At 38.8% G+C, this 27330-nt stretch overlaps 1 protein-coding gene across 6 annotated transcripts; it reads right to left on the bottom strand.

Moving 5' to 3' along the window:
* Nucleotides 1-1383: 1383 nt before the first annotated feature.
* Nucleotides 1384-24407, bottom strand: CLK4 (CDC like kinase 4). 6 transcript variants are annotated; one of them, XM_084637251.1, is made up of 14 exons: nt 24303-24380; nt 23187-23301; nt 18664-18821; nt 17317-17542; nt 16020-16110; nt 15566-15632; nt 12308-12424; nt 12040-12206; nt 11834-11928; nt 8802-8931; nt 7761-7843; nt 6462-6541; nt 4658-4745; nt 1384-4552 (listed from the first exon to the last, which is right to left on the bottom strand). In XM_084637251.1, exons 2-14 carry the CDS (start codon nt 23295-23297, stop codon nt 4412-4414), a joined length of 1554 nt encoding a protein of 517 aa, XP_084493377.1. In that variant the 5' UTR covers nt 23298-23301; nt 24303-24380; the 3' UTR covers nt 1384-4411. The 6 variants fall into 6 exon arrangements, with proteins under 6 accessions (XP_084493377.1, XP_084493376.1, XP_084493380.1 ...); XM_084637250.1 differs by having other exon boundaries at nt 24149-24346; XM_084637254.1 differs by lacking the exon at nt 23187-23301 and having other exon boundaries at nt 24374-24407.
* Nucleotides 24408-27330: the final 2923 nt, after the last annotated feature.

Raw genomic sequence — 27330 nt, 5'->3', positions numbered from 1 at the left:
CCTGGCCTCTGTTATGATATACACAAATCAACTCCTAACACACCACATACAAACAGGTATACATTTAAATAATACTTTCCTCTTCTGTAAACCACCTCATTGCACTTGTTCATTCTGTTGCCATGGAAATTAATATAATTTGCAGATAAGCACCAGAGCAGAGGATTTTTTGGAATTCCAACAACTGAAAAACAGATGCTAGAAAGGAAACCCCAAGTAAATTGTTTTGAGCAAGCCTGCACTTTGCTGAACTTTCTTTTAATCTCTAGGGGGGTGGGATCCACCAAGGGATTTAAGGATCACAACACTGATATCATGGCACCTAACTTTTAGGCACCTAGAATATCAGAGGAACAATGCTGTGATCCACAAAGCTGAGTTAGGCACCTAGGTTCCCTATACAGTGAATGGGGAAAGCTAGATGACTGCAAATGAAATCTGCCTAAACTAGCCCATGGGAGATGCCCACAGGCTGGGGAATGTGTTAGGCCTCAACCCTTTCTCCTAGTTAGTCGCTTAAATGCAAGCTCCAGGGAGGCATGGGAACCCACTGCCTGCAGTCAGGTGGCTTAGGTGCCCAAGTACTTTTTGAGAGAATGAGGTTTAGTTGATGGTAAGAAAAATAGAATTGCAATGTTGGCATAAGCAGCTTCATGCACAGAGGAGCAGTGCAGTAAAGTACGTAGGCTTGTGTAAGTGGTTTATAAATGACTCAGCAAGCTGGACGACTTTGAGAAAATACAGACTAGATCACTATGGAGAACAACAATAATGTTCGAATGCTGAGGATGCATCAATGGCTTCTTGCACATCTGTACCATCACCATTATGGCATGGACTGTTCTCCCACTTCTTTCCAGATAAGCCTTTTCTTCCCGGCTTGCTGTGAATCTTCATTCTTTCTCTGGGTCAGACCATGGTTTCAACCTTTTGGGATGGGAGACATGCCTTGCTCCATATCTGTGATGACTATGTGGCTGTCTCTTGCACCTGGTGCTTACATGTCAACCTTGATGTGGATCCCACCTCTTCCCTTTCCATCAGTTCCTTTCCCTTCTTGTCTTTATTTTTTTCCATATAGATTTTGCTTTATTTTTGTTCCTATTTTTCTCTCCATCTCAGTTACCTCAGTTTTCTCCTTTCCTCTGAACTTTCTTCCAGTTCACTCCCTATTTATCTCTTCTTCCTATTCTTAATTCCCTTTCCATCTTTCCTAACCCTTATTTTCCCCATCCTCTTTTCCAGTTTGCTTCCCCCCACCCACCCCTTAACCTTAGAGCTTCTATGTTGTTTCTACCACTATTCACCAGAGGGCTGCATTCTGGAAGGAAAGGGAAGCTATTGGTGGCCACACATGGAAACAAAACCACACAGGTATCTCAGTACTAGAAAAAAGGGTGGGTTTATTGCCGCATTAGCCAACATGCAATAAAATTCTAGTGCAGACAGGGCAGTTCTAGCTTACATATAGGCTAGCAGGTTGAGATGAACACATAGGGGGACCCTACAACCTGCCTTGTCCACATTTCAAGATGTGTTAGCTAACACTGGTTAAACCTCCCTCCCTAATCCCCTTGATTTTTTTCAAGTGAAGATAATACCACTGTGGGAAGTCAAGGGAGAAAGCAAGACAAGTTGGACAGACATCTTAGAAGAAGCTTCTGGCAGTTTTCTGGTCCCCAGCTGCATCCACAGCTCCCTAGTACTTCTATGTGTGGAACCTCTTGCACTCTGCCAGGAAAGGTCTTATTCCACACTTACAGCACCAGCATCACCATTTGGGACCCCCAGCAGAGCTGCTATGTGTATCTTGATTTTACTTTTTGTGTGTGTTAAAGTTGAAAAAAATTATTGCATTTCCATCTCAGAGTAAACAAGCTAGTGCTTGTGGCTGTGCTGTTTCCTTTTCAAATCTATCACGGTAGGAGCCTATGTAGCATCTTTTAGTAGCTGTGTTATTGAAAGCTACACTACTCACTTTTGAGTTGAACAGGACAGAGCAGAGAGAGAGATCTTCTCCCTCTCTAATTTCTACACTGTTGTGGGCCTGGTACAACCCTGGAGGTTGATGGGATAACTATAACAATGCACTTATTTAGATTTAGTCGTCATTGGATGGACTGCTACCTCGGCAGAAGCCCAACAGCTGCCTCTGATTTGCCAGTGTGAGCCTACTTTCTCCCACTTTGCCTCAGGGATAGCTGTGGTAAATAAATTTCAGAGGAGGACTGATCAATTAAGAACAAAGGGAAATTACCCATTTGGAAGAGGCCTGTATTTCACAGCAGTAGGTGTTGCAGATAGAGAAGAGTGCATCACCTCTCTCTCCTTCTATTAGGTCAGCTAGGTAAGGTGGAAAAAAGGTACGAGAGAGGTGGAGCTTGCAAGGGAGTGGAGGGGGAAGACTATATTAAAGGGGTGAGTGTTATGAAAGATAATCATATGTGGTGAGTTGGTATGTCTACAGCGAAGAATGGGCTGTGGAAGATCTTCCCCAGCACAATTCCATTGTTTCAAAAGAGAGGTGACAGCAGATGAGACAGAACCAGACGCCTACCCAAAAACAGTTTAATGGAACGTGACCACTAATCTGAATCTTATTCTGATTTATGGATCACTTAAAGGAACAGACTTGGAGCCTAGTGCTGAGGCTGCAATCAGCCTTCTGAAAAGGCTGAACAAACCCTTTTTCTGTTTTTTGCTTTTAAGGAAGACTGGGTTGAACAACACTTCAGCTGTAAAGAATTCTAAAGGGTGCATTTCCTGTTTTAACTTGGCTTTACTTAATTTTCATACCTTGCTGCAGTGCAGTCCTACAGAATATGTAGTAAAGACCTGGATAAATAGATATATCTTGCACATCGCCAACCCAGACTCTTATGGGAACCACTAGATGAACGATATTCCAGAAGCACAGACCCTCCCACCCGACAAGCCAATCATGCTGTGTCAAGTGAGTTAAGTAGCACTGAGTAATACAATGAAACCATGAAGCGGGTGATGCAGCTAGGAGATGAGCTGGCAATGACTGCCAATTTTTTCTTGAAAATATGTCTGAAAATGACTTGGTTTCCACACTAAGCAATTATGACTAAGAATCCATCTTCTCTTCCCCCCTGCTTTGCACTGTTGAAAAGGCCTGCCAATCTTATGTTCATTAGCAAGAGTTACCAGTTTCTGAGGCTACAGCAGAATATTAGTTCTTAAGTAAATACAGACCTACTCCATGAGAATATTTAAGTCATGAAGATTTAATACTTAGGGAGATCATGTAAGTGTCTGATCCATTAATGAGGATGATTTTGCTACTAGGACAGAAAAGTCACATTGCAATTCATAGAAAAAAGCATGACTTCTTTTACAGCCATATTCCTGCTGTATTTATCCACAGCTGGCCAACTTAAAATTATTTAACAGAAGTACAAATTTGTAAAGAGTCCCTCTTCTGGTAGGCAGAAGTTTAGTGATGCAGATTCCCTCACCCTGAAATTCATGGGTAGGCAATACTTCCTCTACCCTCCTTTTCATTAGGAGTAAAGAGACGGGTTTTATGTTTGGGAGCCATGAGCAGGAGAGTCCCACAAAAATGCTACCGTGAGGCACTTTACTAAGGAAACTGTTGGTGTTTAGAGAGTCAAACAAAGTGAAAACGTCAGTGATACTCTTAGCAGACTCATCTTAACCAAGGAGTACTTGCCAGTATGGGCACCAGGGCCAACAGAAGTTTCCAGGAATTCGGACTAGTCAAGATTATATTTATGCACATATGCATCATGCCAAACATTTGGTAAAAAATGACCCATGCAAATGTACGCTCTCCTCTCTTTAGATTTGCAGTTGTGTCATTAACCATAGTTCAGAAGATTACTGCTGAGTAGGTAAAAATAGCCAGGTTACAGTAAGACCTACTGAATTTGAAAAACAAAAAACAATTAAGGGCTTTTAAAATTAAACTGCATGTAAAATATTTCAATATTTAAAAGGACACTAGTTTATAATGTTACATGTCTCCATACAGAAATGTATGGGTACATATCTAATGTTAGGTATATAAGCAACATTTTTTCAAGCATTGTTTAAACTTTAATGATTAAACACATGGACTCATGTTTCAGACTAAAGAAAAAGGTGGTATTTGTTAGACCTCTCTATGAAAGAGTATTAGTGTGCCAACAAGTTTAAAAAACTGCAACCTGTTTCAAAATAGTTGTTACTTTTCATTTTTACATTTTGGCATCCATGATTAAAACCAGACTGACCAACAAGATAAACATGGCAGTGATAGAAAACATATGGACATATTTAAACTTAACTGTACAAAATAAATTAAAGTTTACAAAAATCTCATGCTAGCTCTGTTAACTGACACAGTCTATGTAGTCTCCTCAGAGAAATATATAAGATTTCTGATTTATTTATTTTTTAATAAGTCAAAGAAAGGATGCTGCAAGGCTTCATCAAGAGTAATTCTTTTGGCTGGATCATATTCCAACATTCTGCGAACAAGGTCAAATAGATTCTGATGATCTGAGTCATGACAATGCATTAATTCCTGAAAGAAAGAAAGAAAGAAAGAAACTCATTTACATAGATCCTTCACAAATATGAATCCAGCTGAGAAAGAAATTAATGATTTTGGGGTGTTTTTTTTGTTTACCTTTAATGGTTTACAGCGTCTCCTAACATATCGACCTGCAGAACTATGTTCATCCCAGTCCAATTGATCATGCTGAAAATAGCATTTTCTGCATAGAAACAGTTTTATTAAGCAATATTTTCTAAGTTTGATCTTGGAAATATCTACATTTTTCTAAGTAATTCTGAAACAGCATAAAAATTATGTATACTTCATATCCTTCTATACCTGGATTCAAAAACAGATTTTCCAGCTAACATACATACATGAGAAAACCTGTTCTCTATTGCTACAGCAGAATACTGACAACGCAGGTTAATTACTCTCTTTTCCTTGGCATTCAAACCACTAAAACAAACATTTAAACTATATTTACATGACTGACAAGTTAGAGAACCAGAAGCTTCAAAGAAGAGAATGATTTGTCCTCAGCTTAGACTGGTACATGTAAAGGAGAGGATGTCAACCTTAATTATTTTTATAACTTTTATTAGTCTTGTATCATAATTTTGGTTTCTTACATTTAATCTTTTTAGTTTTTGAAAAAAGTTGTCAAAGTGAAATTCTTAGTACAACTGGATATTCTCAAAGTCTTCAGAGACTGTACTCCCAAAACACCTAAAAGCTACTGGGTTCAAATAAAAGCTTGACAAACACACTTGTCAACAACAAGTAGGATGATGTATTTTTGGAGAGGGGGAGGGGGAGGGGAGGACTCAGGAATCTTATCCAGTTTCTGCCAAATGTAAGCATCCATTCCAAAAAATAACTTTTGAAACTTACTTGTAAAAGTAACCAACAAGCAAGCAATTAATGTAACTAACAGTGCTATCTTCCTGAATCTACGGAGACAGCCTTAAAGAAGAAAAGAGTGAGCTATCTAAAGCTTAAATCCAGGCACAACCTGGAGCCCAACCATCCAAGCCTGTCTTCTAGAGGTGCCTGTTATGTTGTGGGGAAGAAATCCTTCCTTTCCAGACCAGACCACTCCACAGTATTGAAATTACTCCATGTCTGCTTCTTTAGTCTCAAAAATGGAGTAACCTTTGTGCTATTTGCTCTCACTCCACCCCTCACTCCCAATGTGCTTGGAATGGATTGGCACAGCAGAAAATCCACTAGCTTCTCTCCAGCTCCATCGCCCAAAACCCACTGCGCACAGAGACGCAGGGAGTTTATAAAGAACTAGGCTCTGAAGTCCAGTCTATGCACTGTCTCCCCACATCCTAGACCCACTACACTGCAGACCCACACCAGTTCCTACCAGTTACGACAGTGTCCTCAGACCCAGAGGACTTGCCCCAATAGAATTATGAACAGACATCTTTCATCTCAAAGAGACTTAACTGTGAAGTCTCTTTCTCTAAATCCATCCATCTTTATTTGTATTCTCAACACTGCTGTGTGTTGGAAATTTTTGGAATGTTACAGCTATCTCCCTCCCATTTCTGCTACCCAAATTTTGCATGCACTTTAAACACTGTTGGAAAGTACAATAAATCTTCTGACTGGTGAGTTACTGATGGACTTAGGAATTGGTCTTATGGATAATCACTTGCACAATTTAGATTTTCAGGGGCTGTTTTTTGATGCTCCAGAATTTCTCAGCACAAATTATAGCTCTTTAAACAAACATCTCGCTGCTTAAGCACAATTCATAATTTATATCACTTCTCTGGCTCTAGGACTTTCTCCCTGCTGAATTTCAAAGTACTGCAGCAACCAAGAGAAACATTACAGTTTCTCTAAAAAGGTCACAAGAATCGAAAGTGTCACACAACCTAAATATAGGGGTTGCTATTAGCTCCCTCTATACCATATTTACCTTGATTTCTTAATCATGTGAGTTGGTAGAGGTCCTAACATTCTCTCCATCATTGCCAAGTGTTCTTTACTATCATGTGTCTGTAGGAAAAAAAAAAAGTCATTACAATTTATATACTATTTCTTCCCTTCCACTTAAGTATACTTAATCTACACATCAAATGTCATCCATTGCTTTAATCGCAGAATCATTACACATTACTAAAAAAAAAAATCAGTTATGCAGTGCTGTAAAAAGAAAAGGAGTACTTGTGGCACCTTAGAGACTAACATATTTATTTGAGCATAAGCTTTCGTGAGCTACAGCTCACTTCATCAGATGCAATGCTATAAATATACACTATGCTTTCCAGACAGAGTAAAGTGTTCCCTGAACAAAAGTTTATTATCTAAATAAGATTATACATTCACATTTAATTATTCCAATCTTATCAGCTTCTTTATATTATAGACTGTGTTTAGGAAACTAATATGTACCCACTTTAGCAGCAAAATTTTTTTAAAGATATTGTAGACAACAGAGTTTTCTGAGTAGATCTATATTATAAGAATTTGAATTTAGAGTGACTTTCACCTGAGGAGCTCAAGTTCCTTTGAACATTAAGCTTAAATACCTATTCTTATTAGAACCATTTTACTGACATATAGTCTAAGGGACAGATAGAATGAGTGATGTGCCTGAGATCACTCACTAAGTCAGAGACAGAGTTTTGGGCAGAACCTAGAGGTACTGACTCCATCCATGCTCTAACCCATTAAGACATGTAACTACCACGTCAAAGGTTCTTGAAAGCATAGGAAGCCTTTCAATATCATATCTCCTCCTACTCAGCTATATAACTGCCCCTATACTCTCCTGATCATATACAGTATAAGACCACCACAAAGCCTATGGACTTGTGGCATACCTAGCAATTCACCATGTTCATCTGAATTAATTTTCTGAAACTTTAACATCAACCAAAAGACTACTGGAACCTAGTTCTATCTACTTAATTCCTCCCTGTAAATCACCATATCTACAAATAAATTAATTATGTAACTTTTGGTGTTTTGCTTAAGTTATAAAAGCTAAGAGGATTTTAAAAAAGAATGACTACTTTATATTTTGTAAGACATTGCATGTAACATCATGTTATCTTTATATAAAATGTATCGCTATTTACACTTTCTATTATAATACTTAAATTTGCAAACATATTTTATGCCTCTTATATTTACATTCTTTTAAGTAGATGGCATTAGAAAATCAAGTCAAGAGTCCATAATAAAATGGTACATAACTGCTTAACATACATACCTGAAATACCGTAAGACCAAGGTAATATTCAATTAGAATGCAACCTATACTCCAAACATCACAGGGCTGTGACCACCCCAGCGCTACAAAAGACAAACAAAAATTCCAAAGCATGTTTAATTTTTAGCTTAGGCTGAAACTGTATAAGTCACCAATCAACCTCCACCTATTGTTTGCCTAATTCCTAACCCATTTGTCCTTACCATTTTTCTCTCCCTGAAATCATTTTGACAGTACAGAAAACAGAATTTGGCTGGAAAAAAATGAGAACTCAGTTTTTTTAATGTGCAGCATTGTTGTAGCCATACTGGTCCCAGGATAGTAGAGAGACAAGTTGGGTGAGGTAATATCTTTTATTGGACCAACTTTTGTTGGCAAGAGAAACAAGCTTTCAAGCCATATACAGCTCTTCTTCAGGTCTGGGAAATGTACTCCTTGGGTAGGTCTACACTGCAACTAAATACCTGTGGGCTGGCCTACGTCAGGTGACTCAGGCTTGCAGGGCTTGGGCTGCGGGCCTACAAAACTGAGGTGTGGATGTATGGACTTGGGCTGTAGCCCAAGCTCGGGGACCATACCCCACCCCGGGGACCCAGAGCTGAAGCTCCAGCCTGAGCCTGAACATCTACACTACAATTTTACAGCATCACAGCCTGAGCCAGCTGTCATGGGTCTTTAATTACAGTGTAGTCATACCCAGAGAGTGTCACAGCCAAATATAAGGCAGAACAGATGGTTTAGCAGAAGTAGTTAACCTATATCTCAAGGGGGCGTTTAAGGTGAAATGGCCTGTTAACACCTCTCTGGTCATAGGTGGGGAAAGGAATAGTTAAGAATAAGAAAGTGGCTTTTTGTTGAGCTATTAATAGGGTAAGCCATCATTACCTACTAAATGGTAATAGCAGAAAGGACCATATATTAAATAATTAGGATTATCAACAACTAGTTAGAGCAGTTTATGGAAAATTACAAAGCTCTGGAGTGAATAGTAGTTAAGAAACAAGGTCCAATACATGAGAAGGTCTGAAAGTCTCTACTGACCTAAAATAACTTCAGGAGCTCTGTAATGTCTTGTAGACACTAAGGTGCTGTGATGTTCATTATCAAAAGTTGCGCTTCCAAAATCTACAACTTTGATGTCTGTATTTTTTAGTGTGCGTTCATCCCGCTTCTGTAACAATCAAAATGCACATTTGTTACATTTTCTTAATAGACATGCTTATTTAAAGCTCTAGGTTCATACACATATAATTTTAAAATACCTACAGGTTTCCAATTGACCTAATGACATGATAAACTTCCAGCCCGGCCCTATAAAACAGCACTTCCTCCCTACATTCACTCCCATTCAGCCCAACTCTAAAAAAAAACAACAAAAAAAAACAAAAAATCCCACAATAGACAAAGCAAAAGGAACAAGCTGTGCAACTTGTCCTGAAACTTGTCAGAGCAAACATGGGCTGTGTTCAGGGTGGATTTGATTTAAATCATGATTTAAATTATTAGTCAGGAAGACTCGATTTAATCATGGTTTTCTACATAAAAGTGCATTCTTGTTGGCTGTTATAACCTTAATGCATATTCTTCACAACTCAGAGATAGATGTAAGGTTTCATTTTTAGAAGGTACACACTATACATTTTTAAACAGTGATTTATTTTGAAAACTTCAGATTAGTTTTACAGTTAGAAAATGAATGATTGTTTCGTTATTTCATTTACCAAAGGTAATCGAAGCAGGTATTTATGAAGTCATTGGGAGGTGAACTATCTCCAACTCAACAGGTTAATCATTAATATTTGGAGGATTTTCTTGCCACGCTGTATTAGGAGGAGATCATCATCAAATATACATTTAAATCGTTTTATTTAGCTAAAACAACAATGTTAAGTATTCTGGATTTTTTCTTCAACATCAAACATATAATATTTTAACAAAACAAGCATATGTCCCTCACTTCTCACATTTATCTCCAGATTTCTTCTCCTTGTCCACCAGATCTATTCCACCCCCAACAATCTTCTATTCATTGAACTTTTTGAAACTTTGCACTTTTAGAGAGAGGTAAGGGATTGACTCTGTGTACACAAATTTGAAGAGGGACAATAGGGTTGAGGTCTGTTACTTCTCACCTCTATATATTTATTTAAAAACAACATTTTTGCTGTTAACAAGCATGTTACCTCTGGAGACACAAATCCACAGTTTGAGAACTGAAAAACTAAGCATCTCTGATGGTATCTTCTATACTGAGCACCGAGTCCCATTGGGTAGATAGAAAATTAACCTAAATCTATACAGAAGCCTGTGGAACCCCATAAGATTGGATCCCTAATTCATGAAGTATTGGAACTCATTTATAAAACTTTTTCTTAAACGTTACATGAATATATTGTCTCATACTACAGAATTAGAATTTATAATCCCTATTCCATGATGAGATATCTTTGCGCTATAATGTATCTTAATTAAAACTATCTTTCAGTGGATTTTTTTTTATAGAATGCTTTTTGAGGAAAAACTACTGTTTTTGATTAAAAAACATTGATTTTTAATCCACCCTGGTTCTGTTGCTCAGTTCATGTGCACATATGCACTAATGAAAATTCCAAAAATCAACATCCACTGCTGAAAATTCTGTGCCTTCGCTGAATATATCTTAATATTTTATTTTAGAATGTCCCTATTACACTCAACCAACCAATGAGACATAAGGCATAAAGTGGTTTCCAAAGAATGCATGACCCAAACCACAGAGGGTTTTAGATCAACAACTTGAGATGAACTCTAACTTAACTGGAAGCCAGAGCAATCTCTGAATCACAGACATTATGCTTTCTGGGCGAAGCTCTGCTGACGAAGTGGGCAGCCACATTCTGTACCAGCATCTCCAGGTATAGTGCATAAGAGCAAGTCAATCTGAATATGACACAAGGCATGGATAGCTATGGCAAAATCTACATGCAAAATACAATTACAAAACCTTCTTGCTAAAATGCAAGTAAAAAAGCCCTCTTACTCATATTATCTGACCATTCAAATATAGAAGATCCAAAATTGCAAACCTTAGTGACAAAATGCAAACTCAACAGAAAAGGCACATATTACCTCTGCCCTTTCATCTGTTTGTTATCCTTAACATTACACCTCTCTTATCCAGGACTATCCTTTTCCATGCTCTAAATCTTTGGTGCATGCTGATAGACACAGTAACTTACACCACTGTAGATCTAAAGAAACTGAAACAGAACTGGATCTCATCCACAAACTGAGGGCAGCAAAGTCCACATTACCTCACTATTTCCATAAGCAACTTGTGCACATTAAAAAAGGAGGAGCAACGTAACAGAACACTATGTTATTGTTACCTTACATAGCAAACCTATTAGGCAGACAAGCAGTTACCCTAACGCTATGCTCTGGGTCTCTCTCAGAAAAGAATGGAAAGCAACCCTCTCCATCCCTGGTCAGGCCCCAGTGGCATAGCACCACCTGACAGACACAGAAAAAACAGCATGGACACTTGTCCTTGTCAACTGCCAGAACACTGACCAACACCACCAAACTGTTCTCCATACCATAACCAAATTGATAGAGGTCAAGTAAATCTGAGGCATCATCACTACTGTCTCTACAACCTTCCAAAAAGATTTCCTGAAAATGGGAGTAGATTCAGGACAAAACTGGCACAATTCTCAACATCTAGAGAGTTTCTTGAGCCAGGACCTAACACCATATCTCCATGCTGGACTTTTGCAGCCAGGAAAAACATAAGTTCAACACTCAGTTCTTAGATCAAAAGTTCTCTATGAACCCCCAGAACCTCAGTAAACACTAGCCATGTGAGAACTATCAGGTAATATTCTGCTACTTTATAGAGATCGTTTGTTGAAATCAGACCAATCTTGTCAGTTAAGAGGAAAGACAGCACATCTCAATGAACATATGGAAGCTAGCAAAGACAATTTATCACTATAACTTTTACACATGGCAAGTTATTTTTTAAAAGACCAAAGTAAAAGGTAGTGGTAAGGACAGTCCAATGGGAATTGGAATAAAAGATGTAAATTTACCATTTTAGAGTTGTACTTTACTACATAGTCAGACTCCACAAACAAAATATTTTCAGGCTTCAGATCCGTATGAGTCAACTTATTATGATGCAAAACTACAAGAGAAGGAGAAAATGGAAATCAATATTACATACATACATACACACTATTATATATATATTTCCTAAACTTTTTAGACATGCATGCAGACATAAAAGTTTACTTACAATTTATAGACTGACAAATCTGATATGCCATCTGTCTAATGTCATTAATATGAAATGGCAAAAAGCTGTTTTCTTTAATAAAGTCATAGGTACTAAGTCCCAGCAGCTCAAACACAATGCAAACATGACCATGATGATCAAACCATTCCAGCATCTGGACACAGCGGCTTTAAAAAAAAGAAAAGAAAGTAAAGTGAATACTCATCTCATATGTGGCTCATTTTACAAATCCTTAACTCTTTGGCTTATATTCCATGTTTATACTTACAACATGCTGCTGGGATCCATGGTGTTTAAATACTCCAATACCTGTATTTCTGAACGGGCTGCCTCACGGTATCTACTAACATTTTTCACAATTTTAACTGCTACATGCATTCCTCTCCTTTGAAATAAAGATTAACTACATTAGTTCTCAAACAAACATGCAAAATTCTAATACACCCTGACCACCAAGGACACTGGAAGATTGTGGGCAACGGAGAATTGCAGATTAGTTTTTGGGCATTTAATTTTAGCACTTGAAGGCAAAACAAGTGTTATATGGTTTTTAACAGGAGCTCTGGTTAATTAGCAGGAAGCTAGGTTTTACACTAGCCTCCATTTCCAGATAGCTTCAAGATTTCACCTCAAGCAGAACGTGTTACAGTAGTCTAGTCTCAAGGTGACAAAAATATGGAACAAGGGTCTTCATTTCCAAAGAGGGGAGAGTACTGCAAAAAGTTACTCTGCAATATACACCACATTGTTCTTGATGTTTTCTAATGTCCGTGCTGGCAGCAGTGAAAATTAACTTTGATAAAGGAATAAGAATTAGCTTGCTTTTAGACTGAAGGCTTGTTTCCCACTATTGTAATTTGATAAATCTGCATGTTTTTCATTTTATAATGTTAACACTATAATTAGGGCTGACAAGCGATTAAAAAAATTTATTGTGATTAATTGCACTGTTAAATGATAATTGAATATCCTTTATTTAAATATTTTTGGGCGTTTTCTACCTTTTAAAATATATTGATTTCAATTACAACACAGAACAAAGTGTACAATGCTCACTTATATTTATTTTTGATCACAAATATTTGTGCTGTAAAAAACAAAAGAAATAGTATTTTTCAATTCACCTCATACAAGTACTGTAATGCAGTCTCTATCATGAAAGTGCAACTTACAAATGTAGGATTTTTTTTTTTGGTTACATAACAGCATTCAAAAATAGAACACTGTAAAACTTTAGAGCCCATACGCCCACTCAGTCCTACTTCAGCCAACAGCTCAGACAAACAAGTTTGTTTACATTTGCAAGAGATAATGCTGCCCGCTTGTTGTTTACAATGTCACCTGAAAGTGAGAACAGGTACCCGCCCGCATGGCACTGTTGTAGCCAGTGTCGTATTTATGTGTTGGGAATTAATTGAAGTGGCCTTGTTAGTACTGACCACTCCCCCCCCAACTTGGTAAGGCAACTCCCATCTTTTCGTGTGCTGTATATTTATACCTGCTTACTGTATTTTCCACTCCATGCATCTGATGAAGTAGGTTGTATCCCACGAAAGCTTATGCCCAAATAAATTGGTTAGTCTCTAAGATGCCACAAGGACTCCTCATTGTTTTTATTCTGCCCCAAGGAGTTCAGTCAAAATTTAATTAACGCATAAATTTATTTATTTTTTTAAAAAAAACCAAGCATCATCAGCATGGAAACATGTACTCTGGAGTGGTGGCTGAAGCATGAAGGGGCATATGGATATTTAGCATATGTGGCATGTAAAGACCTTGCAGTGCCAGCTACAAAAATGCCATGCTAATGCCTGTTTTCACTTTCAGGTGACATAAATAAGAAGAGGGCAGCATTATTTCCCATAAACATAAACAAACTGGTTTGTCTTAGCGATTGGTCGAATAAGAAGTACGACTGAGTGGACTTGCAGGCGCTAAAGTTTTACATTGTTTTTGTGTTTAAGTGTAGCTATGTCACAACAACAAAAATCTACATTTGTAAGTTGTACTTTCATGATAAAGAGATTGCATTACAGTACTTGTATGAGGTGAATTGAAAAATACTATTTCTTTTGTTTATCATTTTTACAGTGCAAATATTTGTAATAAAAATATAAAGTGAGCACTGTATTTGTATTCTGTGTTGTAATTTAAATCAATATATTTGACAATGTAGAAAAACATCCAAAAATATTTAATACGTTTCAATTGGTATTCTATTGTTTACCATTGCAATTAAAACTGTGATTAATAGCAATTATTTTTTTAATTGCAATTAGTTAATCGCGTGAGTTAACTGCGATTAATGGACAGCCCTAATTGTAATGTCTTGCTTAAAGCTGAGCACAGATCCAAGCAATTCATCCTCTCTCGCTCATTCAGATGTTGTCTCTCCAGTTGATTAGTTGAATGGTAATGATTTAAAAATCATTCAGGATGTGACACCAAAATCCTGAAAAGGACCAGTCAAATGACAGCATGAACTAACCATCAAAAGGAGATGAAGAAATCAACTATAACCATGATAGGGGAACAGGAGATATGAAACATGGTTAATTACTTTAATCTGCAGCTTGAAGTACATTTTTGAAATGATCCAATACACACAGAGGAAGGAGGGGAATGTTTTGATCAAAAAATATGCCAGTTCCTTGATAAACAATCATAATATTCTATGAGGAAGAACAACATTGTCTTACTGTGTGTTCGTAAGAGGTTTGATGAATACGTTAAAAAACCACCGTTATCTAGTGGACTGAATAAATTGTTATGAGCTAGAAACTCCAGTCTCAAACTCCTGAATAGTAACTTCAACAACAATAATGCTGGTTCACTCACTTGTGGCCTTATCAACAGCAATTTCAGTTTCCCCATCTGTGATGTAGAGTTACTACTACTTATCCGCCCAGCAATTAACGAGGAGTTGCTGTTTAGTTGATGTTTGTACTGTAGTTTTTTAAAAGCAGTGTTAAATATTATAAACTGGCCTATTTCTGAAGGAAACACTGTGCTAGCAGACATTTCCCAAGGGAAATGTGATCACAGAACAAGCTTATGCTGTCTGAGAAACAAAAAAAAAGAAATATTCCATAACCAGGAATATTTTTTCATATATTTTTCAGTTTGCTTACTTAGTGCGCTGGCCAGCATTTTGTGTATAACCACAGTTTCACTGTTTCCCAAATGTTGTAAGTGCTGTGTGTCTTTTGCATAGCAACAGGATAGAGAAAACAGTTAAAGATAGTAAAATATAATTGAAGAACCACACAAAAATTGATGGGCAAACTCAGCAGCAGGTGCAATAGTATCTGAAACTACATTTATTTTTAAAGTGTGACTAGATTTCAGGTTTGTGATGTCCCTTCAATACTGATAAACACAAAGACTCTCTCAGAATATATGACATTACATTTTATCTGAATCTGCATTTTGTGTCAAAGCAATATAACATTTGGACTATCATTTCTGATCCCAGCCAAGGGTTTTGTTGAGACAGTGCCCTTAAGAAGATAACTAACATACTTACATATTGTGATCAATGCATTCCACTACTTTTCCAAATGCTCCTTCCCCTAACGTGGCAATAATTTCATCTAAAAAGAACAAACACAAGTTAGAACAATTACTGACCTACTCAACCAATGATGAATGCTATTAATGTAAGATTTTAAAATGTGCCATTATAAAAGCGTAATTAAACTTAAATCTCAGCATTTGAATATGTTACGTTATTGGACAAGTGTCATGGAAACAATTAACTATCTCTTGATCTAATCTCAAGCTTCAGTTACTACTTTGGAACTTTCTGAATAATAGTATTTAAATTATACAGAAAAGATATGCAAAAGAACAAAAAAGCACAAAAGAACAAAACAAAGAACAATGAAGATTTCTTTAGCCCCCCTCCTCTGACATACTATTCTAAACAGAGTTTCTGCTGAAAAGCTTTTTTAAAACAAGTGTTGAAAAATGTTCTATACATCTTGCTCTTAGTACGTCTCCACTTTCACAGACCAGGTGACCCTCCTCATCATCCTCTACACTCCTGGATCCTTTCCTTCGGTGACTCTTCTGGAAACGGCACCAAGATCGTCCAGCCAATCAATATATGACAGTGAATTCAGGGCAGAATACGCAATTCATTCAGCAGGGAGATATTCAGGCATTCAGTTACGCACCAGGGCACGAACAGTTGGCAGGAGCAATTTCAAATTCAGTCCCCAGAAATTCACAGGGCACAGTTTATGTTACAGAAGAAAAACATGGCAAGGAACAGATTTTCAGATAAATACTTCAAGTGATAAAGCAACAGAAAACAAAACACAATTGTCTCTCAAACACTGGTTTAATTGAAGACTAAAAGATTAAGACTGCAATGTCATTACTTAGTAATAGCTTGCTATTAAACTGGAAAAAATAATCTTTATTGTATTGTGTATATATACAGTCTTTTAACCAGGGGAGAGTTCCTTGACTGACCAGTAAAAGGTTTTAAAACAATGGTTTTAGAAATTAAATATTACTTTTTTCATATTTAGAGAAACAAAAGAGAAAAATTTACTCAAAAAGCCCTTGAACTGCCATGTATAATCTAACACATCTTTCTGCTTCTACTGAAGAGTGGGGAAGTATGAATAATTAGAATCATAAAACTTAGAGCTGAAGATATTCATGCTATCTGGATTTTTTTTTTTTTTTTACTGTGCCTATTTGCTTATCCAATCTTCAATAAAACATTCAACAGCCATCAGTCAGACACATGAATGATCAAAATTATGCGAGGAGCAAGATATGGAAGAGAAAGGTCTCTCTTAGCACATTACAGGCATCAGTTACATGTCATGTTTATCCATTAAATTTAAATACAAGGATACATTATTTCAATTCTTTTTTAGTACTGGAATTCAGCAGTGTCTCAAACTGGCTGCAAAATAGCTGTTTGACCACACTGTGAAGCAGGAAAGGTCCCTGCATTTGTTTCCAGAACAGAATTTAGAGGATGTCAGTAACCTAACTATTGGCCAAAGGATATTTCCAATGGAACCAAGTCTTGGATAGAACAGTACTAATGATAAAATTTTTCCTAGTATTATCTGTTTACTCTGTACCAAAATTCTCATCTAATAAGTATATATACACACACTTTATATATACACAGGAAGAGATTCAGCTATGAACCCTTTATATATAAAATATATCTGTCCAAGGTACTTGTGGCTTAGGAATTGAAGTTTTAATCACTAATCTATTAATAATAAAGTTAAAAATTACTCATACCGAATGTGAATGGTGACTGGAGCAATGTCGTCTCTTATGCTTCCTTTTATGACTACTTTTCCTGCCCCGACCAGAGGATTTGCTATAGTGGTGATGGTGACTCTTTTCATAGCCTCTGTGATAATGCCTGTGGTCATATACTTCACAGAAGTCATTTCTGTATTCCTCAACATATCTCCGGTCGTGATGATCTCTCTCATTTATGGATCTATCGTCCAAATAATGACTGAAAATACATTTAAAGTGAATTTTCTCCACTTTAAAAATACTTATGTTCCGACAAGAAAAATTTGAGTTGCTAATGCTTAACTGAACATTTATGGCATTTTTATTTACAGCACGAATTCTGCTTTATATCATCTCCCCCTCTAGCAAACAGCTAGAGATTTTCAGGCTAATTTATATGAGGAAGCTGGTTAAGTCATCTGTCTAACATATATTACCTTACTTTGGAACTGGGTAAGCAGAATAACCTGTACAAGTAACAAGAAATCCAGATCCAAATAGGAAATATTTGTCTCAACAGCTGGCATAATTCCATTCCAACAATTCAAAATGTCTCTTTAAAACATACAAAAAATCAAAGAAAGTGCAAACCCACCCTTTCTTTGGTATACACCAATGATCCTCTTCCATGTCCTTAAAACACACAAGCATAAAAGACACAAACTTAAAACCAATTTGCCATCCTGAAAAATCTAAAAGGGAGCTACTCTTATTATTAGTACTCTCCATTAACACACTAAGAACCAGAGAGATTTTTGGGTTTAAAACTCTCCCCTCAGAAAGCAGGGGCCATGAAAGCTGCAGAGCAAGGAAAAGAGCACCTCGTGTTGCCGCACATCCACTCCTACCATTTTAGAAGCAAATTGATGAGCTCTTTAAAATGTGGTCTTCCGCTTTCAAAGGAAGGACACAGAACACTATATCCCCTCTTAAAGGAAAAAGAGAGAGAAAAGCAAGACACCTGAACAATGAATTAAAGCAATCTAACCCATACTTACCCTCTTATGAAATGTTCTAAGAGAGCTAAACTTCACCTCCCTCCCCTATCCTCATACATGAGAAACATTTTATTTGAAATTTAATACTACATATTGTATTTCAATATAAATCCTTGCTATGTGGGTATTCACAGAAACAGATTACATGTTAATATTTTGTGTCAGAGAATCACAGTTAAATAATTTAGATCATTGTATCAGCAAAACAAATTCTCTCAAATCTGGCAAATAATGAGCCAAATCCTAAAGGAATTACTTGTCTTGTCTGCTCAAAACATTTTTTTGATTTAATTTTATTTACAATTAGAGATATCAGTAATTGGTAACCCAAGAAGTCTTTTACCTGTCTGAAACTTCAAGATGATGTGATTTATAGGGTTTGCTTTCTTGTACACTGCTGTGGGACCTCTTTTTGCGTTTATGGGGAGCACTGTGCTTTCCTTGATCCCAGCTTTTTCTATCATCCCACTCAGAGCAATGACTTCGTTTTGAATGCCGCATCTGTCATGGAAACATTTAAAGGGAAAGAAGGGTTATATTTTAGTATACACTGAAATGATACAGTCTACTAATCCAGATTCAACAGGCTGGTTCATACAGAAATCAGTTTACCACCACTCGTTGGGGGTGGCTTAATCATATCAGTGGGAGAGCTCTCTTCTGCCGGCATAGAGCAGCTACATAGGAGACCTTACAGCAGTGCAGCTGTAAGATCCATAGTGCAGATATAGCCTAAGAGTTGTATATAGTTAGGACTCTGTGTTGTCAAGATATAAAAATGGCTACAGATTAAGTCCTCATCCTACACTAAGGGCTTGTCTTCATGTACAGCACTGCAACTGTGCTGCTATATTGCTTTAGTGAAGGTGTTACTACGCCGATGGGAGAGCTTCTCCTATTGGAAGTTAATTCACCTCTCTGTGAGGTGGTAGCTATGTTGACAGGAAAAGCTCTCCCATCGACACAGCACTGTCTACACAGGGGGTTAGGTTGGTATAACTATGTGGCTCAGGAATGTGCATTCTTCACACCCCTGAGCCACAGTTATACCGATATAGGTCTGTAGTATAGACCTGTCCTGAGATTTTCCAGAGTAGACTTCTGCTCAGATAGAGAGCCCCCACTGATTTTAGAAACTCCACACAGGTGCACGGGTCTTACAATAGTGAACCTCTATGCAAACTTGGAGCAAAGTGCTTACATACCAAAAGTTGGCAGAAACATTTTTAAAAAGAAAAAGGAGTACTTGTGGCACCTTAGAGACTAACCAATTTATTTGAGCATGAGCTTTCGTGAGCTACAGCTCACTTCATCGGATGCATACCGTGGAAACTGCAGCAGACATTATATACACACAGAGATCATGAAACAATGCCTCCTCCCACCCCACTGTCCTGCTGGTAATAGCTTATCTAAAGTGATCATCAAGTTGGGCCATTTCCAGCACAAATCCAGGTTCTCTCACCCTCCACTCCCCTACACACAAACTCACTCTCCTGCTGGTAATAGCCCATCCAAAGTGACAACTCTCTTCACAATGGATACTCTCATAAATATCTTGCACATTGTGAAGAGAGTTGTCACTTTGGATGGGCTATTACCAGCAGGAGAGTGAGTTTGTGTGTGGGGGAGTGGAGGGTGAGAGAACCTGGATTTGTGCTGGAAATGGCCCAACTTGATGATCACTTTAGATAAGCTATTACCAGCAGGACAGTGGGGTGGGAGGAGGCATTGTTTCATGATCTCTGTATGTATATAATGTCTGCTGCAGTTTCCACGGTATGCATCCGATGAAGTGAGCTGTAGCTCACGAAAGCTCATGCTCAAATAAATTGGTTAGTCTCTAAGGTGCCACAAGTACTCCTTTTCTTTTTGCGAATACAGACTAACACGGCTGTTACTCTGAAACCCATTTTTAAAAAGCTGACCTATTTCCATTCAACTATATATTGCTCAGGATCTGAAAATTATTCTCTCTTTCTCTGCAGATGGAATCCCGCAAAACTCCCAGGGTAGAATTTTTATCCTTGAAATGATCAAGATATCCACCACTCTCTAGACAAAATTTCCTGATATACGTCAGCAACAGCTTTCCCCTTCCACCATAAATTAGCTCCATTAAACAAATTCCATTATTTTGTACCCCTTCAAGTCCCTCCCCCTGGCTAGCTTACCTCTTTTTATCCTGTTACACATTATTCAGCTGCCCTCTACCTCCCTCCCAACTGTACTCCGAACTACATACTATATGAAATGTACAACTTAATAGATCTTACTGTTATTAGAGCAAATTTTTAGAAGACATTTTGGAATATTAGTTCACTTCAAAAACTCAAAGAATGTTTTTCATCACTATGCAAATTAAGGAAGATCTATGGAATGCAAACCACTATGGACTTTTAAAATGTGTTATTTACAAAATTACAGGTAGCATCAAACTGTTAAGGGAACACTGAGTAAATCAGAGGTGTGCTGCTAGTTGTGACACAAAGAAATCCTACACATTATATAGCGGGGGGGCACCTCGCTTGGAGGATGTTTGATTAAGCATAACAATTTCAAGTTAATTTAGTGTCTAGTCTTTTTTTGAAGACAGGATGTGGATGAATGAAGATTTAAAAACCTATCAATCACAGCAAAGTAACCCACAAGGACAAGTCTGATATTCCATTGGGGTTTAAACTTCCAAAGAGAAAATAGTCAGTGACTAAACAGAAAAAAAAAAAAATGCCTTTGCCGATAATTCAAGAGGTTGTGATGGGATTTTATTTTGGTGTATTAGAATCTAGAGAGAATAATTCTTGGAAGGCAGCACAAAATTCAAGTGTTCATTGCTTTTTCAAGACAGAAAGAATACTTTCCTAAACGTAAAATAAGGAAAGGGGTGGTAAAGGCTAGAAAAAACAGGTTATCCTAAAACACTCAGGGTTGAGAAAATGTGGAAGAAGTGAGTAAATGTTTCCACAAATAACTTACTTGTTTTATATAAATGCTTTGTGTTTTCTTTTTTATTTTTCCTGACTGTTTAAGACTTGGATGTGTACATAAATCTTTTTTCGCCCTAAACTTGTTACATTTAGTTACAAGGAAAAATAAAACAGGGATAAGTTGTCTAACTTATCTTCCCTCAGTATCTTACATTTTATGATTACACTGACATTTGTCTTAAGTGACGACTTAAGTGACTGAAAAAAATAATTTACTTAATAAATGAGATCTTCAAATAAAGATGGAACAAAACTGTCCAAATTTATCCCTCATGCCTCCATAAAAGCCAACAGCAATACACCTCCTTCCCTCCTCTCCTCCAGGTTTCTTATGCAATATGATTTCCTGGTCATTGGCCAGTAGGGGCTCACAGGAACACCGTAGGTGGAGATGGTAGCTTCAGGCCTCACATCCATATCAGTATGCTTTGCGGAGAGGAGGAAAAGAAAACCACCTCCTCACTTGAAAAAATAAAGTGAAAGAATCAATTTTTCACTGTTCCTGGCTCCAATTCACTAACGCAAGGAAAGTGAGAGAACCCTTAAGTCAATCCTTTTGAGGAGAGCGAGGAATGAACAAGAATGAGAATAGGCAATGGTATGGTGATCAGGAAAAGACTGAGATAAAGTACATTTTCTTAAAAATATTTATTCATACACAAGTTATGTTTATTTTCAAACTTTATGCCATAAACCAGTGTATGCTTGTAACTGTTGTTTTTTGTGCTGTATGTTAACTTGGGTACTCAAAAGTAAACAATCTTCAAACATTTTTTCCAATAAAATCCACATTATAACAAAGTTTATACAATTAGCTCTTTATATGTTATTTTATATGTAACTAATATATAAACCAGTAACTGTATATGTATTAATTCAGAATATAAGTTAAGATATTGCACAGATTTATTTTGCCAGTCTTACTGTAACACGGAGCCAGATTTTAGAATTATCTATAGAATCACATTCTGAACCTAGTGCCTAGGTAAATATGCAGCACTGCAATACTATAATCCATACTAACCACAGTTCTTAAACTCCATTAGCACAGAACTATGCAGGTGTTTTTCAAGTTAGCTGCTCTGCCAGAAAGAAGTGCAGGAGCAGATACAGAGTTTCTGCTGTCAAGTGTTCGATGTAGTGACCGCTGAGACAGGCACATGGCCTTACTGACAAGCAGAAAAAAAAATTAGGGAACAGCTATACAATCAGGAAATCAAAGTCCATTTGTACATCCAAAGTGGTCTTCTGAATACATATTTTAAAATGTGGAACAAACATATACACACATACATATATAGCGTGCTAGTAACTCATACCACATATTAAGACAAATTCTAAAATTAAAGTATAAAACTACAATCATCATACTTGAATAAGATTGCAATGAGAAGGCAAGTGAATGACCACTCATTTCAGAAACTGATCACTGACAATTATATCAGCAATTCTGACTTGTCTCTCCACACCTGGAAGCATTTCTTAACTCTGAAGTTTATACAAAGAATATTATGAAACAACAGCATCAGAATGTTGTTAATTTGATCAAATTCGCTTTTTTTTGACTTCTGACAATGGTAAGAAATATTTCCTACCAATTTTCTTTCAAACAGATTTTTAAAAAATCACTTCTATCATCAGTTTTTAAAAGAAGAGAAAGCACAGTGTTACAAGAGAGGATGAATCAAAAGGTATAAAAATGATCTACTAGATCCTGCAAACGTGGTTAACTTTACTACTGTGAGTAGTCCCAGTGAAATCAATGAAGTTACTCAGGGTAGTAAAGTTAAGCACATGCATAAGCATTTCCAGAATCAGAGCCTACCTGACTATATTTTCAGCGAGAAGCCATTCCCCCATATACCCCTCCACTCCTCACCTTTTGTCTCCATGCCCTACTCCAAAACCATTCCTCTTTATATCCATGCCTATTAATTGAAGACTTCAATTTCTCTCTTTTTAGGATGAGAAAGTTTCCTCTTCCCTTCATTCAGCTGCAAATTAATGAGGATTCCAGTTTTTATCATCACACCCTAACCAATTCAGTCTTGCAAAAGTGAGGCAGTTGTTAGGCCCGGAATGCACCAGAAAATTAAGTCAGCCTAACTACTTCACTCAGGGGTGTGAAAAATCCACATCCGTGAGTTGCATAGTTAAGTTGACCTAAATCCTCATGTAGACAGGTAGACTAAATCAACAGAAGAATTTGCTACTGCCTCTTAGGGAAATGGATTACCGACTGCCAAGAAAAGACCCTCCCATTGGCTTCGGCAGCATCTATGCTAAAGCGCTGCAACGGTTCAGCTGTGTCACTGTACCATATCGAGTGTATGCAAATTAAATGTAAAAAAGGTACCCAGAGAGTACTAACCAATCGTGCAAGGAAAGGGAAGACCCAATTCCCCTAAACTGCCTGTATCCCAGGTTCATCACAGGCCATCCTCCTCCCCATGAGCTACCATGGGAGCCAAGGCGCACTGGGACGCTCCTGCAAAGGGCCCCCGGATGTAAGAGCTGTGGGGGCCGATGGCCCAGCATGGGTAGGGAAGGCTCCTCTACTGACACCTGCTTCCTTTGCCAACCGCGATCTACAGTCAGGGTCCAAGGCCCAAGTCTCCCTGGCATTTCCGGGGTGGGGTGTGCGGGGGCGGTTTTACCAGCAGGGTTCTCACCGCGGGGGTTATCTGCAAACTGGACAGGTGCCAGCGCCACCCCTGTGACAGCCCAACGAAGCCTGTCCAGAAATGAATCACCCCCACGAGCCCTCACCTTCCCCCCCTCCAGGCCCTTCCCCCCCCGCAAATTACCCCCCTCAGGCCCTTCCCCGCTACAATTACCCACCCCTCGGGCAGCGCCCTGCCCATCCCGAAGCCCCGCGCCACAGCGCCCTAGCGACCAGCTTGGAGCTCAGCCGCCTCGAGTCCACCACGACGTCGGCCTCCCCCGGCCCCTGACATGAGATTGGGATGCGGGAGAGGTCACCGTCGTCACTTACGGCAGGCGAGGAGCTGACCGAAACCCTCCACAAACACAAACAAAATGGCGGCCGCGCCCAGCCTTAGGTACCTGCAGTTCGCTTCCCGCCCGCCCCCGGTGCGGGATGGCGTCACACGCACCTAGCAGGGGATGGGATAAGAAAGGAAGAACGAGACTCCGCCCCTTAGCGGGAGCGGCGGCAGGGAAGCATTGAGGCTCCGAGACTCCGCCCCCTGTTGGGGGGAAAGGGAGACACTCCCGACTGCCCACCTGGTGGGGGGACGAAGGAGGAGCAGAGGTTTATCCCCTATTTGTGGGGCTCTGTAAAGCGAGGCAGAAGGATTCTGCCCTGCTGGAGGGGGGAGTTAAAGGGAGGCTGTGCAATGGGAGCTGTGGAAAGCACTCAGCTGCCCACAGGCCCTTGCGCGCTGTGGGCCAGAACCTCAAAGATATTTTACATACCTAACTCCCATTGAACTCAGTGGCGTTTGGGCACCCAAATAACTCTGAGGATCTGGCCTTGGGGACCTATCCCACCCTACTGGACTCATTCAGTTACTCACAGACCTGCACCACCAGTGGCTCTCCTTGCCCCTTGGCAGCCGGACCCATGGGGGAGTCCGATTTCTGGAGGAAAACAACCCCCCAGGAAGGATGTGAGAGAATTAATACTGTGATAGCTGCACCCAGGGCAGCTGCTGCTAACCACACCGGTGAATAATGCAGTAACATGTCCTTATTGCTCCTGACCCAGGATTTCCTGAGTTCCTATGCCCTTGGCTGTGCAGGAGATGAAGATGTTTAGTATCTCCACCATCTCTCTCAGCCGATCTACCTGCAAAGCACGCAGCCCGCTCTGTCTAGGCTGCTTTCCGCTGGGGACTCATTTTTGCACTTCCCTCTGGGAGGATACAGCTTTTGCTATTTTGCAGAGAATTTTGCTCAGGCTCCATACTGAGCTGTCTGTATCTGTGACAGCAGAGCAGGACCCTGAGCAGATGGCCGCTAGGTCAATGCTAGAACCTGTGCTGGTGCTGCTCCGTTACGTTCGTGGAAGAACTCTATTCCACAACCCATGCTTTGGACTCATGTCCCGCCTGGCTGGTGAAGGCTAGTGGGGAAACACTTAGTCCTTTTCTGATGGAGAATGTCATGACCTCCTTTAAGGAAGGACATCCTGATCTTCCATTTCTGGCTAGGATTATGGAGCAGGTTACATAGATGCCTCTGAGTTTCTCAATCCTTGTCAGTCTGGCTTCAGAACAGGTTACGGCACCTGAAACTGCACTGGTCAATGATTTTCTGGCAATAGCTAAAGATCAGCTGGCCATACTGATATTACTCGATCTATTACACATTGATCATGGACTGCTGCCAGCTCACTTGGGGACTTAGCTGCTGTGGTGGCTTCATTCTCTCCATATAAGAGATCCCAGAGAGTAGTTTTAGGTAATTATTTTTCTCTCCTGGGGGTACCACACAGGGCCCCGTCATATCCCTCCTCTTCAGTAAAGGTGGAGGAAATAGGGAGAAGACATGGGATGAAATCTCATATTTTCTATATGCTGATAATACTCAGCTCCATCTATCCATTTTGCCTGACCCAGAGAGTGTGGTTTAGTTTCATTCTCAATATACGAGCATGGATGAGAGTGAGCTAGCTGAGGAGACTGTGATGATGGTAAGCAAACGGAAGCAACCAGAAGATAAGGTAAAGATTATATCAGCCCCACTAACTGAGGTTGTGTGACCCTTAGAGCATACTAGTGTCAGAGGGCCAGGGCTCACTGGTATCAGGTAATAGGTTTCAGCTGTCCTGACCAACTCACTATGGTTATAATCTGTACCTAAAAGGTATCATGTAATATGTCATTGGAAAACAAATAACTCGCTGATCAATAATGCTCTTTCATGATGTATGCGTGAGTTATGGATATATGCTGGAATGATGACTAAACTGTGTTTAAACCAGGCATATCAGGGGAAATTGTTAAACAGGTATGCCCTAGATAAAGGAAAGCGTATTTGCTTCTCTGACCAGTCTGGTTGTCAGGGAGAGACAGTGAAGGTCCATTTACATATTAGGTAAACAAAAGGCTATCTTGCTAACAATTCAGGGTGGAGACAGCTTCTATCAGGAAAGAGAAACTTTATCTGGGCTATAAAGACCAGGGGTCTGAACATCAAGTGATAAAAAATGGAATCAACTGATTGCTTACAATATTACTGTATTATAAAAGTTTATCGAATGAGGTGTTTTATAAAAGCTTATGACACACTGATGATTAATGTCATTGTAAAATGTATGTATTAGCACTATATAAAGAGTTACGGATACTCACTGATCTTAGGCTTTACAATCTATGTCCAAACAAAGGGAGAAACAAGGTGGGATTGAAGTCTCCAGAAACTGAATATAGGTGAGAAACCTGCTTAGGCAAAGATCTTTTGCCTAGGAAGACAAGGGTGACTAGCTCCTTGTGCTTCTGTGGCAGGTCCTGACTGAGAGAAAATTAGCCATGGCTGGGAAAAGGGAAAATTGGTGAAAGAACTCATCTTGAACAAAGCCTGGCCTGTATCTTATCAGATTAAATTTTAGACTTTTAGATGTATGTTTTCACTTTTATTTGCTTTAACCCTTTCTAACTTTGTTCCGTTTACTTCGCATCACTTAATCTATGTCCTATTGTTAATACATTTGTTTTATTGTTACTATAAACCAACTCAGTGCTATGTTTGAAGGGAAGGGTGTGTTTACCCCAGTTAAGTTAATAAGCTGTAGTGTGCTTTTCTCTTTTTACAGGAGCAACAAACCTTATTATTTCTCTGAGTGGTCCAGGAGAGGGCTGGGGATTGCAGAACACATGGTTTTGGGGAAATTCAGGACTGGGAGTATGTTGTGGTACCCTTGCTGCTTGTAACCATTCAAAGTTTTTTAGCTCAGAACCAACACCTTAAACTATACCCAGAAAGCAACAGGCAGCCAGTGCAGATCTCAAAGCACTGGTGCCATGCCGATAGTGAGATACATGCTTAACAAACAGTAT

Source organism: Lepidochelys olivacea (assembly GCF_965140295.1).
Source record: "Lepidochelys olivacea isolate rLepOli2 genome assembly, chromosome: 8".
Lineage (NCBI taxonomy): Eukaryota > Metazoa > Chordata > Testudines > Cheloniidae > Lepidochelys > Lepidochelys olivacea.
This window is presented reverse-complemented; position numbering and strand designations above follow the sequence as displayed.